Source organism: Bison bison, unplaced genomic scaffold (assembly GCF_000754665.1).
Source record: "Bison bison bison isolate TAMUID 2011002044 unplaced genomic scaffold, Bison_UMD1.0 scf7180017864487, whole genome shotgun sequence".
Taxonomy (NCBI): domain Eukaryota; kingdom Metazoa; phylum Chordata; class Mammalia; order Artiodactyla; family Bovidae; genus Bison; species Bison bison.
In genome coordinates, this window is record NW_011495047.1 from 2,439,063 (window position 1) to 2,458,760 (window position 19,698).

Here is a 19,698-nt window from a genome sequence, read left to right on the forward strand (position 1 = left end):
TCTCTTTATATGAAGATGGCAATAACCACCCAGTAAATTACGTCAGATCACATGGAAAGTGTCTAGTATAATACTCAGCATGAAGAAGTGAAATGACAGTCACTCAGTTGTATCCAACTTTGTGACCCCATGGACTGTAGCCCACCTGACTGTAGCCTGCATTATAGACAGATTCTTTACTGTCTGAGCACTGAGAAGACCCAATATTCAACATAGTGATGCACAGTATTTTTTTTTTTAATTTTAAGAGTTTTTGAGCAAGGAAGAGGCATTAGACTTCTTTCTAGCTAATTCTTCACATTCAAGGAGAATACTGAGATGTATAAAAGACAATTATATATTATGTAGGGGAGGGGTTTCCCAGGTGGCACTCATGGTAAAGAATCTGCTTGCCAATACAGCAGACACAAGGGACGCAGATTCAACCCCTTGGTCGGGAAGATCCCCTGGAGTAGGAATTCTTGCCATTCTTTCCATTCTTGCCTGGAAAATTCAATGGGCAGAGGAGCCTGGTAGGCAACAGTCCTTGAAGTCACAAAGAGTCAAATACAACTGAGCATACACGGAAACTTTTTTTTTTTTTTACATTTTTATATTCTGGGACTGTGAACATAAAATTGTGCTATAACTAAAAAGAAAATGTAATTTTCACCAAAGCTTTCCATTCTCCCTCTGAAAGCACTCAATATTAAATGAAAAAAATAAAGGTTTTGACGAATAGCTTCCTTATGCAACAAGTATAGTGAAGTCGTTTCCTTAACCCCCAGTGATATAGTTAAGGGAAAAGAAAAAAAGATAATCATGTCTGGTTCTTCTTCTTCTAACCTGAACATTCTGGGGCCGTACACTGGTGAACAGCTCCACTCCGCATGCTTCTGTGACCCTGAACCAAGAGGAGTTACATCAGTGATCAAAGGAACAAGGAGGATTCTCAGATAAATATTAGCTTCACACAAAAAATGTTCCAATGTTGCCCTAATCTACAGGCAACATTTTTTCACTCCTGACATAAATATTAATGAATTTTGTAAGTCAGGAAATGTTTAATGAGCAAGGGTTTCAAGCCAAACCATAGTTCTGTCTTCCTCTGTGTTTTTGTGCCCTGATTGCTTTGATTGTCTTTCCCCCCACTTTTGTCTCACACAAAGACATAACTTTTATTATTTGCACTATGTAATAAAATTCTATCACTAATGACTATCAGTACTTAGAGTATCAGTGGAGCATAGATTTCGATCAAAGGGCATGTGGCATTTTAGTGAACAGTTTATCCTGTAATAGCCTTGTGGTTGGTTGAAATGTTACAGGTTGTTCAGTAAGAACTTTCCCTCTTTAATTGGTTGTGTTATCTGTGCTTGATATTACAGAGTGTTCTTGGGGGTTCAGCCTTGAAGATTTCACTTTATGAGCACAGTTTCCAGTTTGAAGATCACAGAAAAGCATTATCACTTCAAGGTCACCTAAATTATATTTGTTCTGCTGTATCAAATCTAAGCAATTTCTTTTACCTTGAATTTATTTCTCATGGGGTTACTTTCCTTTGATTTATCTTACCATTTGCAAAATTGCCCTTTCTTCTCTCCAAATGACACTGTATCTGTTCAAGCATCTGTCCAAAAAGTGTTCTCCCCCCTCCCCTGCCATTAGCACATCCCATGAAGTTACAGAGAAGTCATGAGTATCTTCTTATCATTTGGAATATGTTCTCACCATCACTTAATACACACATTGCATTCTTTATTGTCTGTTTCCTTGAAAACACTCTAAAATCCATCCAAATCTCAATATCTGAGTGCATAGTCATTTTTCTACTTTTTTCTACCACCAGCCTAACAGGTTAGCAAACCTTGGATATCATCCATTTCTTGAAAAGGTCCTTGAGAAAGACATTCTGGGGTTGTAAAACTAAGATGAGACTGGGAAACTATCTACATCTCAAAGAAAAAGAATTTATATTGTGCGTTTTCTCAAGTAAATGCTTTAAGAAAAGGGAGACTGGGGGCCTATTGCCAGGAAGAAACTTATTTACAGTTTAGCCAAAGTGAGGAGAACACTGAGCTTATCTTATCAAGAGCCTTTCTACAGGAACAACATGTCCTCTTTGTTTGCTATGCCAAAAGTAAATCTCATATCATACGCTTTCTGTATCTTGAAAGTTAAAGTGAAGTCGCTCAGTCTGTTCGAATCTTTGTGACCCCATGGACTGTAACAGCCTCCGAGGCTCCTCCATCCATGGAATTTTCCAGGTGAGAGTACTGGAGTGGGTTGCCATTTCCTTCTCCAGGGGATCTTCCCGACCCAGGGATTAAGCTCGGGTCTCTGCCATTGCAAGCAGACACTTTTACCATCTGAGCCACCATAGCACCTGTCTCTTGGTGGGCTCTAAATAATGTCCTCAGATGAGGAGTGTTTGCAGTCTCTGAACAGTTCGGTGCATTACTGGAAGGAAAAGGACACTTACCCCATCATTTTTCTCTCAGCGGCCTAGTAGTGCTCATATATGAAATTATTCCCTAGGAAATCATTTACTAAATTCATAAATGCCTTTGGTAAAGATAGGATGCAAGAGATTTCTGTGTATTAATTTTTTATCCTGCAACTTTACCAAATTTATTGATGAGCTCTAGTAGTTTTCTGGTAACATCTTTAGGATTTCCTATGTATAGTATTGTGTCATCTGCATAAAATAAGTTTTACTTCTTTTCCATCTTGGATTCCTTTGCTTTTTCTTTTTTTCTCTGATTGCTATGGCTAGGATTTCCAAAACTATGTTGAATAAGTGTGGCAAGAGTAGACATCCTTGTCTTGTTCTTGATCTTTGAGGCAATGCTCTAAGTTTTTCACTGTTGAGAATGTGTCTGCTGTGGGTTGGTCATATATGGCCTTTATTGTGTTGATGTAGGCTCCTTCTATGTCCACTTTCTGGAGAGTTGTTTTTTGTTTTTTTTTTAAATCATAAATGGGTATTGCATTTGTCAAAACCTTTTTCTGCATCTGTTGAGATGATGATATGGTTTTTATTTTTCAGTTTGTTAATGTGATTTATGGAAGGGATTTAGATGGTCCTCCAAGGGTCCTGTAGTCTAGTAGTTATCAAAATGACAGACTCTTGAATTCTTTCCTATGAGAAGCCTGGGATTCTCATTTTCCTACAATGTAAAAAATTGGACAAGAGAGAATGGTCATGTCCCAGGTCTCAAGTGAGCCCTTGGGACAGGCTGCCAAGTGAGGGTCCTCAGAAGGAAATTTTTTCATAGATTTTTTGGTTTTGGACAGAGGTAGTGGAATAGTTTGGGCCCCACAGTTCAAAAAGAAGCAGTTTGTTAAAATTTGAAAATTTCCATGTCTCTTTTTATAGCTGTCCTTTTACAGTTGATTTCTTAGTTTGGATTTGCTATTTTCCTCTTACTTTTTTCCCATAAGGTATTTGGAAAAATTGAAAATTCGTTTTTATGATGATTAAAAAAAATAAAAATCATTTAAAAATAAGGGAATTGGGGAGATTTTACTCCCAAAAAGGTTAGTCTCAGGATCCAAAGGAAGTAATTCCCCTTATTTCTCAATCAGTAGAGAGCAAATCGGAGAAGGCAATGGCACCCCACTCCAGTACTCTTGCCTGGAAAATCCCATGGATGGAGGAGCCTGGTAGGCTGCAGTCCATGGGGTCGCTAAGAGTCGGACACGACTGAGTGACTTCACTTTCACTTTTCACTTTCATTCATTGGAGAAGGCAAAGACAACCCACTCCAGTGTTCTTGCCTGGAGAATCCCAGGGATTGGGAAGCCTGGTGGGCTGCCATCTATGGGGTCACACAGAGTCGGACACGACTGAAGTGACTTAGCATAGCATAGCATAGAGAGCAAATACATCTTGTGCGTTTTAATATCCAAGGAATGGTTTTTAATAAACCTAAATGTTGTGGACCCCAAATCACTAACTCCAGTAATAATTTACTTCTCTATAATTTAAAAAGGAGAATTAGGAAGTTAAGAGACAAATGAAGCATAATAAAATAAGCTTATTAATGCACTCAGTGTACTAGTTTTTGCCTTAATTCCTGCCATCTAGGCTTTTCTTACTAGATTCGCAAAATCCATAGGCTAGAAATGTTGTGATATACAATCTTTAATGTTGAACTTTGTGCTACAGGGAAAATATACTCAGAAGACAAACAAGAACTATTTTCATATAACCGTAATGGCATTTTTCCTATTGATTTGTCATGTATTTTTTCATGTATTTTGAAAAATAATCTGTATATAAGCAGTAAGAAGATCTTCTTATTTATTTTCCTAAATATCTAAAATTTCTACAAGATGGTCATAGATTCCCAGTCAATGAACCAAACATACCTAAATTATCCAGTTGTCTATGATTTTAAATTCTTCACACATTTGTAAAACAAAAGCAATTTAAATATTATGTATTCTCATATCCAAATAATAAATGTTGAAAGGAGTCCTCTAATTCTACCTTGTGATATAGATTCTGTAGAATGTGTTTAACATATTGGACTTTCAGATTGAGAGAATGAAATGATGCTTTCCTGGTCAAAAAGATAAGTAGTTTCCATATTTTCCATGGGACTAGACTTTGGGTTACAAAGTATCCTAAGTGAATCAGCAGTTCTGTTATAATTTTTCTGTTTTTTTCTCCAGATTTAATAAAAGAAATATCCAAGATAAATTTCTAATTGGTTGTGATCCTTGAAGGAAGGTAATGATCTTACACATTTGTAACATCTTTGGAAAGGAATAAAATAGAAAATCAACGAGAGACCTTTCTTCTCTGCTCTTATGTTTATTTACAGGAGTTCTGATAACAGAGAAAGTACCAAAAAGTTATTTTAATAGAGTTTGAATTTGAATTTTAGTGACTCAGCTAGTATTTATCCTTACACACAGCAATCAAACACTCTTATCTTCCCGCATATACGTTACAGCAACTAGAGCAGGGATAGGCACATGGTAGGAGTCGGATTAATTTTTGTTGAATCAGTCATTCTTACATAGACTTATGCCTAAGTGATCTTAATCTATGTCAGATGTTAATTCTCAATCATGTGCTTCCAAGCAAGTCCTTAGCTTCCAAAAATAGTTCTTCATTTTTAATTCATGTTTTATAGAGTGAAGAAATTGGTTGCAGAAGGAAACAATTCTTAGATATAACTCATTATTACTTTTTCAGGAAGCTTTGCTGAGACGCTAAATATCTACACGTATTTTAATAGCAAAAGCTTCTGTTGCTATAAAACAAGGGTGACTAATGCTAGCCAGAACTCTTTTCTACACTGATTCTTAGTGCCCTTCTCGGGTGTGGTAAGACAGAATCAATAGACCATTGCTCCTAACCTTTACTTATGGGAGCTAGGGAACAATTTCAGCTGCTCTTCTTCAATATCTACTATAATAAACCATGGAAAACTTGTGGATGAGTTCAGAAATAACTCCAAGCTACATAGAAAAAAAAGAGAGAAATGCAATCTCACTTTTTAACCTTGGCTGTTTATGCATTGAAATTTATAAATCCTGCTTGAGGAGACTGGCTTTCCTTCAGGGTACAAATAATTTCCAAACGCATTATTACGCTGTCATTATTTATGTTCACATATACTTTAAATAAAATGATATGTATCATGAAGTCACCTGACCACTCTGATATCCAGTACATTTATGTATAAAAAATTAAATTTTCTCAGTGGTAATTTCAGTCTAAAATTCTGTTCTCAATTTCCCATTATATTCAAACTGATTTTTTACCTTTCTGACATTAAAATAGTATATGTGATTTACAAAACATACTTTGGAATGTCACATGATTACTGCAGTTTTATTTCCAACCTTGGTCACATAGCAATTTATGCCCATAATCTTGTAACTGTTAAAAGTTTCTTAAAGAAAGTGATCTCAAAAGGAATCAGCATAATAGATTGCATTTTTGTGTGGCAAAACATCAGCTTTTTTCTACCAACAGTACCTTTGAACATCGTACTATTCAACCAAGCATAGAAATGTTCTTACCCTTAATAAGCCTCAGTAATCAAAGATTCTTTTCTTTCTTCTTTCAACAACACCGGAGTTAAGACAGAAGATCTGTGGACGGTTTTCTCCTAAGAAATTATTTGCAATGAAGATCCTTCTCTTTTTCTCTATTTCATTCTTCTTTGATGTCTTCATTCTACCAGGTAAAAATGAATATTATTGCCAGGAGGAGTCAGCTTTAAATAAGGGGGATATCAAGATTTTTTAAGTAAATATCATTAATGTTATAGAATCATATTAACACCATAGCAGGACAACATTATATTTATTTGCAGCCCCTAATGAGAAAATAATTTGGATAATTTTAAGGACATGAACTAATAAAGACTGTAGTTCGCTAAGTTTGTAAATCATTGGAAGAAAATACTTACTGTGATTTCATCAGTCCCTGAAGAGTGTATCTATTCAATATTTAAATTCTACTAAATTTAATATACACTAATATACTTTTAAAAATTGAAATGGAATGAATTTAGGTTTGGAAATTATTCATCCCACATTTTTAGAGTATTGATAACAGAGGTTATGTGAAGTTTAATGACAAAGGTGTGTATAGACAAAGTTATGGTTTTTCCAGTAGTCAGGAACAGATATGAAAGTTGGACCTTAGAGGAGGCTGCGTGCCAAAGAATTGATGCTTTCAAATTGTGGTGCTGGAGAAGACTCTTGAGAGTCCCTTGGACTACAAGGAGATCAAACCAATCAATCCAAAAGGAAATCAACCCTGAATATTCATTGGAAGGACTGATGCTGAAGCCGAAGTGCCAATACCTTGGCCACCTGATACAAAGAGCCAATTCATTGGATAAGCCCCTGATGCTGGAAAAGAGTGAAGGCAAAAGGACACAGGGGCAGCAGAGGATGATATGGTTAGATAGAATCACTAACTCAATGGACATGAATTTTAGCAAACTACAGAGCAACTTAATGTGCAGCAGTCCATGGGATCACAGAGTCAGACATGACTTGGTGACTGAACAACAACAAATAGCATTTATTATATCCATAAATGAGATTAGCTGCATGTCTACTCTCTTCCAATTGAATTCTTCCTTATCTTGCTGCTTTCCCTGAAACACCAAGATATCTGTCGCTATTGATATCAGAGATGATCACCAACAAATATCTCTGAAGTATCCTATTCTCTCATTGCTACTCTGCTCTAATGCTCAAAAATAAATGTTAGCTTACAATTTCTTCACAAAAGTGGAAAAGTAAACAAGCTTGAAAATATAACCCATATAACTCAAAGATTGCAATTAATTTAAATGACTAATTTTTTCCTTCATCATCTTCATAAAAACTTATTAGAATATGCTCACTAAAATTCCCTCTATTTCCATACATATATATTATGTATATTATATAAATTTCAAAATGCACTGATGCTTTTTCTTGTTAATAATAATGATTGTAATAGCTACCACCTGTTCTACCTTTTGCCTACATTAATTTATCTGTTCTGCCTTTCGTCTACATTTATTTATTTTTCCTTATGATAGCTATGTAAGGTATCTTAGGAATAACCAAATCTTCCATTTACTGATTCAACCCAATTTTAAAGAAGTGTGTGCTACTTATTTATCATTTTCTAAAGCCTCTTATAGTATATAGGACCATGAAGTAAAGATAAGTACATGAATGTCTTCACTTTGGAAACTTATTTTTTAACTTCTAAAGTTATTTTTTCTTTTACAGTGGGCTCTAGGTCTGTTGGAAATACTTTGTCACCGTCAAAAGTCACATGTCTACGGAAGCTTGAGAAACTACACTCAGAGACACGTAATTCCTCTACAATAATTGAAAACGCACAATATGGTACAGAGGAAAAACAGAAAGGTAATAAAAAACAAATAGAATTATATCTTGCATATTTTAATTACTATCTGTCAAACAGAAGGAAGGAAATATCCTAAGGATGCTTTTAGCCCAGTTACTTAACTCTTCTTGTCTTTTATCTTCTAGGCTTATGAGGGCTGAATTTCTTGGTTGTTTTTTTTTTGGTCATGCCACGCAGCATGTGGGATCTAAGTTCCCTGACCAGGGATTGAATCTGTGCCCCCTACCTTGGAAGTGCAGAGTCTTAACCACTAGACCACCAGGGAATTCCCTGAATTTCATGTTTAAAGTGGAAAAGAAGCTCCTATTTTACGTCATAGGGTCTTATTTTTGATGAAACTCTTTCTAGACAAATGTCCTCAGTATTTCCAGGCGGGAAATTTTCCAACCATTGCTTCCAAATTTCTACTTTTTTATGTGCTGTTAGTACCATGAAGCTTAAGAGTAAGACTTGTCTCAGTTTTTCTTTTATCTGACAACTGGCAGATTTTATTTTTGTTAATTACTGCTGCCCACTGTTTGTAACTCTGATAACCTTGGCTATCATACATAAAAGATATATATAGAAAGAGTAATTAAGGTGTTCTAATGAATGCCATGAAAGGTATAATTAAGATAATTTGAAGAGGCAGCTGAACAACAAAAGTCCAGACTGGGTGCTGAAGAATTGTTTAAAAAATGTTTTTTCTGTTTTAATCTTTATCTCAATCATGATTTAGGTTATTATTCAGCAAAATACCTTCTAAAGTGAGAATGATATGAACACCATGCGAGTGATACAGATAAATTTCTGTGGGAGGGTAAACAAGGAGAGTTCCTTTGTGACATTATTCAGAAAAAGACTTAGTGATAAGGTCTTTGGTCGAGTTTAATCAATCATGGGTCTCTTTTTTTTTTTTTGCCAGAGTGTCATTGCTAAAGCTTACCACAGTGCTCAATATATGCTAAGTCACTTCAGTCGTGTCCGACCCTGTGCGACCCCATAGATGGCAGCCCACCAGGCTCTCCTGTCCCTGGGATTCTCCAGGCAAGAACACTGGAGTGGGCTGCCATTTCCTTCTCCAAAGCATGAAAGTGAAAAGTGAAAGTCGTGTCCAACTCTTAGCGACCCCATGGATTGCAGCCTAACAGGCTCCTCCGTCCATGGGATTTTCCAAGCAAGAGTACTGGAGTGGGGTGCCATTGCCTTCTCTGGCTCAATATATAGTAGGAGCTCAATAAAGATTGAATCAATCAATAAATGAATAGATAGATAAGTGGATAGAGGGAGAGAGAAGAACCAAAGAAATAGTCTTCAGAAATTCAGGGATCAAGATAGCAGAGTAGGAGGTAGGGGAACTTATGTCCCCCCTTGAACACACAAAAATGCCATCTATATGTGGGACAGCCCTCGCTGAAAAATAACTGGAGACTGGCAGAAGGACTCCTGTATAAGCAAGGCTGTGAGAAGGATATACGTGGACTAGGATAGGAAAGGCCAAGAGATGAGTGCCCCTGGCAGGGGTTTCCAAAGAAAAGGGAGATTACACAGGAGGAGATTTACCCTGGGGAGGAAGCATTTCAAACCCCTTATTGGGTACTCCAGCCTGAAGATTCTACAGAAGAAAAACAAGCCTCCTTAGCTGTTTGGGGGCTGCTAGGACTAACAGAAAGACCATGGGAAGGCTGGACTTCACTCATGAGAATCCCTTGCACATACTGACTTGTCTGGGAGCCAGGGTGGAGAGGGTGGATTGAGAACTATTCCAGTGGCTGCCTGGCTTCTCATGACCACTCTGGCATATGCCGCAGCCTGAGATGAGTGAACACCCCAGTGCCACTTATTCCACGTTACAGCATTGCACTAGTCCTAGAGCTGCCACAACTGGGGAGAGAGCTGGGCCATGGGATAAGAGGTGACTTGCACCCTTAGCAGCTGGGTGGGGTGAGGACAGCCATTCTTGGTGTGTACTCTGGCAGTGCATTAGAGGCAGCTTGGAACTTGGACAGCAGCCAGTCTACCGCAACCTGTGTACTGATACGTGCTGAGAACAGATACAAGCCTCACCTGCCCTGTGGGTTCACAGCAGGGTGGGGCTAGGGGAGTTTGGGGGAGTGATTGTCTGTGAGGGACAAAGAGGACTTGGACCCAAGGCTGCATCTGAGCAAGGCAAGGGCAATAGTTTCTGGCACGTACATGGGTGGTAGCTTGGAGGCAGCTTGGATACCCTTCTGTAGCGGCTGCTGCAGCCTGGGTCCCGTCATGAGCCAAGAGCAAGCATGAGTCCCTCTTGCTTAGCACTCCCTCCTCTAGGGCAAGAATCTCAGTGCTGGGAGAGCAGAGAGCACATATTTAAAGGAAATGGAACCAGCTCAGACCTGACCCTCAGCAAGTAGAGATCCAACCTTACCCCTGATTGTGCAACAAATACCACTCAGTAGAGGAAAAGCCCTCTGTTTTCCTCTACTTTTCCTCAGTAGAGGAAAAGCCTCACACCTGCCTTCAGCTCTGTTCCTTCCATCTCCAGCCCCACTACCTGCCAAGGTGATAGCTACCATCACACACTGAGAAAACATTTGATTTGTACCTATATCAAATCTACCTCTTCAAACAAAGCACTGGGCACATGTAAACTGAATAGGGATCCTCCTATATAAGGACACCCCTTCAGGATCACTGCAGGTAACTCTTTCACCTAAATTCACAGAGAAAGCTAAGCAAAATGAGAAAGCAGAGGAACTGGTCTCAGTTGAAAGAGCAAGAGAAAAATAAATCATAAAATGGAGATAAATAATTTACCAGGTAAAGGGTTGAAAACATTAGTAGTAAGAATGCTAACTGAATTAAGAAAAAGAATAGATGGTGAAAGAACATAGTGAAAAATTTAACAAGGGACTAGAAAATATACAAAAGACCTGATTGTGAATGAATAATTTAATAATTGAAATTTAAAAACACACTAGAAGGAATAAATAGCTGATTAAATGATACAGAAGAATGCGTAAGTGATCTGAAAGGTAGAATAATGGAAATCACTCAATCAGAGACTTTTGCTAAAAGAAAAGCACATTTTAAAAATATGAAAACTGTTCAAGATATCTTTGGTATAACATCAAGCATACCAACATTCACATTATAGGGATCCCAGAAGGAAAAGAGAGAGAAAAAGAGATTTTGATTTGATGCAATTATATTTAAAAACCTCCAAACCTAAAGAAGAAAACAGATAACCAAGTAGAGAAAGCACAGAGAGTCCCAAACAAGATGATCCCAAATAGACTCATTCTAAGACATATCATAATTAAAATGGCAAAAATTAAAGAGAGAAATCAAGTTCCTCCTCCTTGTGAAGATGCAGCAAGAAAATGGCCATTTATGAACCAGGAAGTGAATTCCTCGCCAGACACCAAATCTACTGGTGCCTTCACCTTAAACTTATAGCCTCCAAATCAGGGAGAAATAAATGTCTATTGTTTATAAACAAACAAAAAAAATTCTAAAGGCAGCAAGAAAAAGACAGAGTCATTCGTAAAGGAACTCTCATAAGGCTTTCAGCTTATTTTTCTGCATAAACTTTGCAGATGGAAGGGAGTAGCATGATATATTTAAAGAGCTGAAAGGGAAAAACTTGCTATCTATAATACTCTATCCAGCAAGATTGTTATTTAGAATTGAATAAGAAATAGAGAACTTCTCAGAAAAGACAATATTAAAAAAGTTCAACAACACTAAAACTACCCTAAATTTCTTCTCTAAGTAGAAAGAAGTAAGAATCTATAGGAAAAGGAAAATACCACTAGGAAAGGCAAATGTATAGTAAGAGCTGAGGATCAACCACTTCATACGCTAGTGTGAAGATTAAAAGACATAAAAATTGCAAAAGCCATCATAATTGAAATGAACAGCTATCGGACAAACAAGAAGATGTAAAATGACACTGAAAATATAAAATATGGGAAAGGAGCATGATAACTCATAATCATGTATGTACCCAGCATCAGCTCAGTTTAGTCGCTCAGTCGTGTCTGACTCTTTGCGACCCGCTAAATGTACAAAGCAAATATGAACTGATGTAAAGGGAGAAATTGGCAATAACACAAAAATAGTAGGGGCCATTACATCCCACTTACATCAATAGATAGATCATCCAGACAGAAAATTAATAAGGCAGGAGTGGTCTAAAATGACACAGTAGAATAGTTGGACTTAATAGATACCTATAGGACGTTCCATCCCCATCAGCAGATATACATTCTTTGTAAGTGCACATGGAACATTCTCCAAGATAAACTGTACACCAAGCCACAAAACTCGTCTCAACAAATTTAAAAGGATAGAAATTATATCAAGCATTTTTTCTATCACATAACATGAGACTAGAAATCAATTACAGAAAGAAAAATAGGAAAAACTGAAACATGTGGATACTAAAAAATATAGTACTAAAAAAACCAATGGGTCAATGAAAAAAATTTTTAAATCAGAAAATACTTTGTGATAAATGAAAATGCCAACACAATTTTTAAAAATCTATGGGATGCAGCAAACGCATTTCTAAGAAAGAAAGTCATAGCAATGTAGGCCTTTCTCAGAAAACAAGAAAAATCTCAAATAAACAACCTAACATACCATTTAAGAGAATTTAAAAAAGAAAAACAAACTAAGCTCAAAGTCAGCAGAAAGGACATAATAAAGATCAGAGAAGAAATGACTAACACAGACACACACACAAAAATAGAAAAGCTTAATGAAACAGAGCTGTTTTTTGGAAAAGATAAATCTTTAGTCAGGCTCACCAAGAAGAGAAAGGACCTAAACAGACAAAATAAGAACTAAAAGAAGCAACAGTATCAATCAATTGTTGTTAATGTTGTTCTGTCACTCAGTCCTGACCCACTCTCTGGCACCCCATGGACTGTAACACGCCAGACTTCCCTGTCCTTCACTATTTCCCAGAGCTTGCTCAAACTCATGTCCATTGAGTCAGTGATATTAATCAATACCACAGAGATACAAAAAAGTCATAAGACCATATTCTGAGCAGTTATATTTCAACAAATTAGACTACCTGGAAGAAATGGACAGATTTCTAGACAACGTGCCAATGTGTAAATCAAGAAGAAACAATTTGAACAGGCTGATCACTAATATCACATCAAAAATAATAAAAATACCTAGGAATAAAATTAATCAAAGCAGTCATAGATCTATAATCTGAAAATTATAAAACATTGATGAAGGAAATTGAAATGATACAAAATAATAGAAAGATAACCCATGTTATTGAATTGGAAGAAATAATATTGCAAAAATGGTGACAGTATCTAAAGCAATCTAGAGATTGGTTGGACCACTCATATTTAGTGGCTCTAGAGGACAAAGGTATTAATCAATTGAGGGCTTTCCATGTATCCCTTATTGAGTCAATACCTAATCAATCAAAATTTGTAGAGATGTGATATCTATATTAGGAATAAGATATTTTCTGATTTACTTGACTTGCTCTGATACAGAGAAGAAAAATTCCAATGAAAAAATGAGAGAATTTCTTTTTCTCCCCTCTGTGGCCTGTGCTTCTTTTTTTAAATACATGTATTTCTTACCTGGATTATTAATTCCATTCACCGCCCCCCCCCTTTTTTTTTTTTTCAGCTGGAAGTAAAAAGCACTATGCTCTCTTTAATCTGACACATGCATGTATAATGTTTGGTGGTCAGTGTAAAAATAAATGTGGTGAAAATGAATTTAGGATGGTATATTGTGTTGTTTCTACATCGCTTTGCTGCATTAGACAATGTAAGCCTAAGACGTATAAATAACTGAAGAGACCGATTCACAGGAAGAGGATCAACATGAACTGTCTTCTCACTACTTCATTACATCCATTACTTCATTCACAGCTTCGTGTTTCTGTTCATAAATCTCTAATAAATAAAGGACTAAATAACATACATTTCAACCTGAACCATTCATGAACATTGTGCCTACTTGGAGGAAAGAGTCAAAAGTGCAGACTAGAGCTTTGAACTTGGGAATCACAATAGAATGAGAAAATTCCATCATGGGACTATGGTGTTAAATGAAGTTCTGGGGACAATTCTATGTTTAATGTGAAAAGCATGCTGTCAATGATTGGTTATGAATATCAATCATTCTTTCAGAAGAGACAAGAGTGGAGAGAGAGTTTATGAGAGATGGAAGGTATGTGTTATCCCTGGAACTAGTGAAAATGGTTGCAAGAGCTTTGAAATGTGGAGTCATTGTAACTTTCTTAGTTACGCTTTTCCTCTGTTTATTGATAGAATTCTAAAAATAAAAATAATTCAAGAAACATAGCCTGTCTTTTGAGAAAAAATAACTCCAAATGGTAGTATAGAAGAGAACTATTTGAGTGAAGAAAGAGAAGATAAATCTCTGCAGCTTATGGTAATAATAATAAATTTGAAGTGTTATAATTGCAACTTTTTGTTTTGTGTTGTGTTTTTAATATTTTCTCATATCACATCATTCTATCAGCTTGTCATCAGCATCTCTAATCTTGATATTTTCCTTGTATGTACATAATTCTGGGAAAAAACAATAGAATATATATATATATATGCATACCTATATGATAAGGTAAAGCTAAATGCAAGAATGTGTTGCCTGAAGGATGGCTTTAAAGGGAAAAGGTTAGTAGCAGTCTTACTGCATAATCTAGCTTAAGGGGTTTACCCTTATTGAAGCTTCTAGCGAAATCTAAGAATACTATCATGGCTGTGTGCTTGGCTGGCAGTCCTGATTATAACACAACTTCTAATGTATCAACTAAAGCTTTCTATGAACCAGAAAGCAGGCTCTCAGCAGATACCACATCTGCCAGCATCTTGATCTCGGACTTCCCAGACTCCAGAACTGTGGGAAATAAATTTCTGTTGTTTATAAGGCAAAAAGTATTAATCAATTAATATTAATTAAAATACTCTGGCCGTCAAAGGAGAAGATAATCCCTTTTTACAACATTTTTATTGGGGTATAGTTGATTTATAATGTGTTAGTTTCAGATGTACAGTAAAGTGAATCTGTAATATATACACATATATATATATACACATATATCCACTCTTTTTGGAGTCTTTTCTTGTATAGGCCATTACAGAGAATTGAATACAGTTCCCTATGCTATACAGGAGGTCCTTATTAGTCATCTATTTCATATATAGTGGTGTGTATATGTAATCACTTTTTAAAAAAGTATTCAAGGAAGGTATTACATAGGATGAATGAGATTTGGTACTGAACAAATTCCATGAAGGCAGAAAGCATCTATTTTGTTCCCTGGTCTCTCTAGAGGCCAGCAGAGTATGCGACATATAGTAAGTGGTCAATTAAATATTAACTAAATGATTGAATGTATAGGTGGCTAGAACAAAAGATCAAAACTAAATATTTAGGAATTCCTAGTTTATGGAGCAGGAAAAGGAAAAGGTATAAGGTAAGGAATCTTCAGAGAATTCATACAGGTACAGACATGGATTCACACAAAGTATAAGATAATTTCCAGGAGGATTTTGGGGCAATGGTGTCAAATGGTAAGAATTGACAGAAGATGAGGCCTTCTTTGATAAGGTAAGCATAGCTCAAGTTTCTCATTTTGAGAAGATTCCAAGTGTGTCTGATTGTATGATCTCCTGAGAATTACCTTATAGGATAAATAATAATATTTAAGAGTCAAATAAGAATGTGAGGGCAACTATTTATCTATGCTTTTGTTTCTTTACATTCTGTTATATCTGCCTCATTTGAGGTTTAGTGAAGAAAAGTTAACAAAATCTCAATATTAACAATAGAGATAGGACATATCTCAAGTCTCCATGTCTAGTGGCAGTTTCAGTTTTGAGGTTACATAGGAATCATTATTCGGAGAAGGCGATGGCACCCCACTCCAGTACTCTTGCCTGGAAAATCCCATGGATGGAGGAGCCTGGTAGGCTGTAGTCCATGGGGTCGCGAAGAGTTGGACACGACTGAGCGACTTCACTTTCACTGTTCACTTTCATGCATTGGAGAAGGAAACGGCAACCCACTCCAGTGTTCTTGCCTGGAGAATCCCAGGGACGGGGGAGCCTGGTGGGCTGCCGTCTATGGGGTCGCACAGAGTCGGACACAACTGAAGCGACTTAGCAGCAGCAGCAGGAATCATTATTATTAATAACTCTCTCTTACTAATTAGAAATGGTGGCAAAACAAGAGTGGACAGGCCTGGTTTTACAAGAATCAGAATATTCAAGCACATATGATAATGATAAAATTCACTTATTTAGCATAATTCATATGAAAAGGTTTGAATCCACCTTTGGTTAGTGGCCTGAAAATCTTGGAATTCCTATGAAACCACCTTCCTCAATGTCACTATTGAAATCATTTACTAGGCATGCATGCCATTATATGGACTATTAATAAAGTTGTAGTCGTGGTTTTTGATTTTTGATTTTTGATTCCTGATTGATGTGGAAATGCAAATTCATATTATTATATCACTCAGAATTTACTATAATTCTTTGTGCTACAACTAGTATTAAATCTTTTATAAGATTACTAGTTGTAAGGCTGCAGAGACAAATGCAATCTTTTGAAAAATTCCTCTCTTTGTAGTCTGTGCCTATCGTTGTAAAGCTACTTGTCTCTTTGTTTTTTGTTTTTTTTTAATAAATGTCTTTAATAATAGTCTTCAATTTACTTAAACCTTTAAAGCTTTATGTCCTAACTGTGTTTTCATTCATTTTCTATTACTGATTTTTTTTAATGTGCCCATTCATTTGGATTTTATATATCCAAGCATTTCTTTAAACCTCTAGATAATGACACTTCTCTCCATAAGACAAGAAAACTCGTTTTTAAAATTTACTTTATTTTTTAATAGACTGCCTTTCAGGGCAGTTTTAAGTTCACAGCAAAATTGAGAGAAAGGTACAGAGACTTCCCCCATAGTACCTCCTCCCACATATGCTGGCAACCCCCATTGTTAACTTCCCCTAGGAGAGTGATGCATTTATTACAACCGTTGAAACTACAATGACATGTCATTTTCACCCTAATTCCATACTTTACCTTAGGGTCCACTCTTGGAATTGTACACTCTATGGGTTTTGACAAATGTATAATGACATCTACCGTTAGAGTGTCATAAAGAGTAGTTTCACTGCACTAAAAACCCTTTGTATGCCTATTCATCCCTCTCCTCTTCCATAACCACTCAGTTTAGTTCAGCTCAGTCACTCAGTCATGTCCACCTCTTTGCGACCCCATGGACTGCAGCACACCAGGTTTCCCTGTCCATCATCAATGCCTGGAGCCTGCTCAAACTCATGTCCATTGAGACAGTGGTGCCATCCAACCATCTCATCCTCTGTCATCCCCTTCTCCTCTTGCCTTCAATCTTTCCCAGCATCAAGGCCTTTTCCAATGAGTCAGTTCTTCGCATCAGGTGGCCAAAGTATGGGAGTTTCAGCTTCAGCACCAGTCCTTCCAATGAATATTCAGGACTGATTTCCTTTAGGATTGATCTCCTTGCAGTCCAAGGGACTCTCAAGAGTCTTCTCCAACACCACAGTTCAAAAGCATCAATTCTTTGGCACATAGCTTTCTTTACAGTCCAACTCTCACATCCATTCAGGACTGCTGGAAAAACCATAGTTTTGACTAGATGGACCTTTGTTGGCAAAGTAATGTCTCTGCTTTTTAATATGCTGTCTGCTGCTGCTGCTAAGTCGCTTTAGTCGTGTCCAACTATGTGCGACCCCATAGACGGCAGCCCACCAGGCTCCTCTGTCCCTGCGATTCTCCAGTCAAGCATACTGGAGTGGGTTGCCATTTCCTTCTCCAAAGCATGAAAGTGAAAAGTGAAAGTGAAGTTGCTCAGTCATGTCCGACTCTTAGTGACCCCATGGTCTGTAACCTACGAGGCTCCTCCATCCATGGGATTTTCCAGGCAAGAGTACTGGAGTGGGTATGCTGTCTAAGTTGGTCATAACTTTTCTTCCAAGGTGCAAGCGTCTTTTAATTTCATGGCTTCAATCACCATCTACAGTAATTTTGGAGCCCCAAAAAATAGTCTGTCACCGTTTCCATTGTTTCCCCATCTATTTGTCATGAAGTGACAGAACTGGGTGCCATGATCTTGGTTTTTGAATGCTGAGTTTTAACACAGCTTTTTCACTCTCCTCTTTCACTTTCATCACTTTCCTCTTCGCTTTCTGCCATAATGGTGGTGTCATCTGCATATCTGAGGTTATTGATATTTCTCTTGATTCCAGCTTGTGCTTCATCCAGCCTGGCATTTTGTATGATCTACTCTGCATGTAAGTTAAATAAGCAGGGTGATAATATACAGCCTTGACGACTAGCAACTATTTATATTTTTAGTTTCCATAGTTTTGCTTTTCCCAGAATGTCATACGATTGGGTTGGCACCATTAAGTGCATAACTTTTCAGACTAGTATCTTTCACTTAGTAATACATGTTTAATTCCCCTATATCTTTTCATGGCTTGATTGTTAATTTAGTTTTAAGCACTGAACATAATTCCATTATCTGAATATATCAGAGTTTATCCATTTACCTACTGAAGGCCATCTTGGTTGCTTCTAAATGTTGGCAATGATGAATAAGCTACTGCAGACATTTGTGTGAAGGTTTTCACGTAGACATAAATGTTCTGCTTCTTTTACTAAATATCAAGGAGCATGTCCACTGGATGGTACAGTAAGAGTATGTTTATTTTTGTAAGAAACCACCAATTTGTCTCGCAAAGTGGCTATTTCCATTTTGCACTCCCACCAAAAATGAACAAGAGTTCTCATGGCTTCACATCCTCCCAGACGTTGTCAGTGATCTGAATGTTGGCCAGTCTACTGGGTGTTTAGTGATAGAAAATTTATTTTCATTAAAGTTGTGTTCTGCACTCACCCTGCGTTGGTCTTTTTGCTGGGCTCAATTTATCCATGCTATTTCATATCTCACTCCACAAATAAAAATTACCTCATAATATGCCAAAAATCTAAATATAAAAAGCTAAAACACTAAAATTGCCAGAAGAAAATATAGGTTAAAAGTCTGCTTTGTAAGTTGTATCCTTGCTCAATGAAATTGCATGGAAAAAATCTGATTACTATTCTGCACACCAAACCTTCTTTAAGAAGAAGATTGTCCCCATGGGCTACCTGTAGCTGTCCCAGTTGTGCATACTCTGCTCTTCACCTTCTATAAACTGACAATCAGGAGCCATATAACTGAGTGCTACAGAAAGGCAAATGTGAAGTGGTACATTTTATCACTTAATTTAATGGATAGTGGTTTTCAGAGCAAGAGTGTTTAGGATTTCTTTGACCTGTCTGAGGAGTGAATAGGATAAGGAGGACCCTTGATATACAGTATCCTTCCCCACTGCCTATCATTCATCTATGGAATCTTGTATGTCTTTCACATCTCGTAATAATTTATTCATCTCATCCCTACTATCAGCAGATTGACAGGACAGTGGTTAGAAAAGTTTAAATAACTTAAGAGTTATTGTAGAAAATAGGTCAGGCTTTTGAAAGTGTCTCTGATGGAAACTTTCACATTTGGTCTCTCTTGTTGTTTTTGAATTTCCTAGAGATTCATTTTTAAATATTCTAAACCTTGCCATTCCTTTATCTATAATCATTTATTATGATTCAGGGGCCAGTTAATGTGGTGGTGAGGTTAGTGGGAGGGGACACATGCTTTAAATCTGTGATTTTTTTTTTAACTGCAACATGAGAGGATTTGATTAGACTCTCTAAGCAGCCTCACATTCTTTACCAAACTATGACAC

General features: G+C 36.9%; 1 protein-coding gene across 1 annotated transcript; it reads left to right on the forward strand.

Annotated features, from left to right (window-relative positions):
- Positions 1 to 6,074: 6,074 nt before the first annotated feature.
- Positions 6,075 to 14,273, forward strand: DEFB112 (defensin, beta 112). Its single transcript, XM_010863030.1, has 3 exons — positions 6,075 to 6,185; positions 7,741 to 7,881; positions 13,514 to 14,273. The coding sequence occupies exons 1-3, from the start codon at positions 6,128 to 6,130 to the stop codon at positions 13,678 to 13,680; spliced, it is 366 nt and encodes a 121-aa protein (XP_010861332.1). The 5' UTR covers positions 6,075 to 6,127; the 3' UTR covers positions 13,681 to 14,273.
- The last annotated feature ends 5,425 nt before the right edge of the window (positions 14,274 to 19,698 follow it).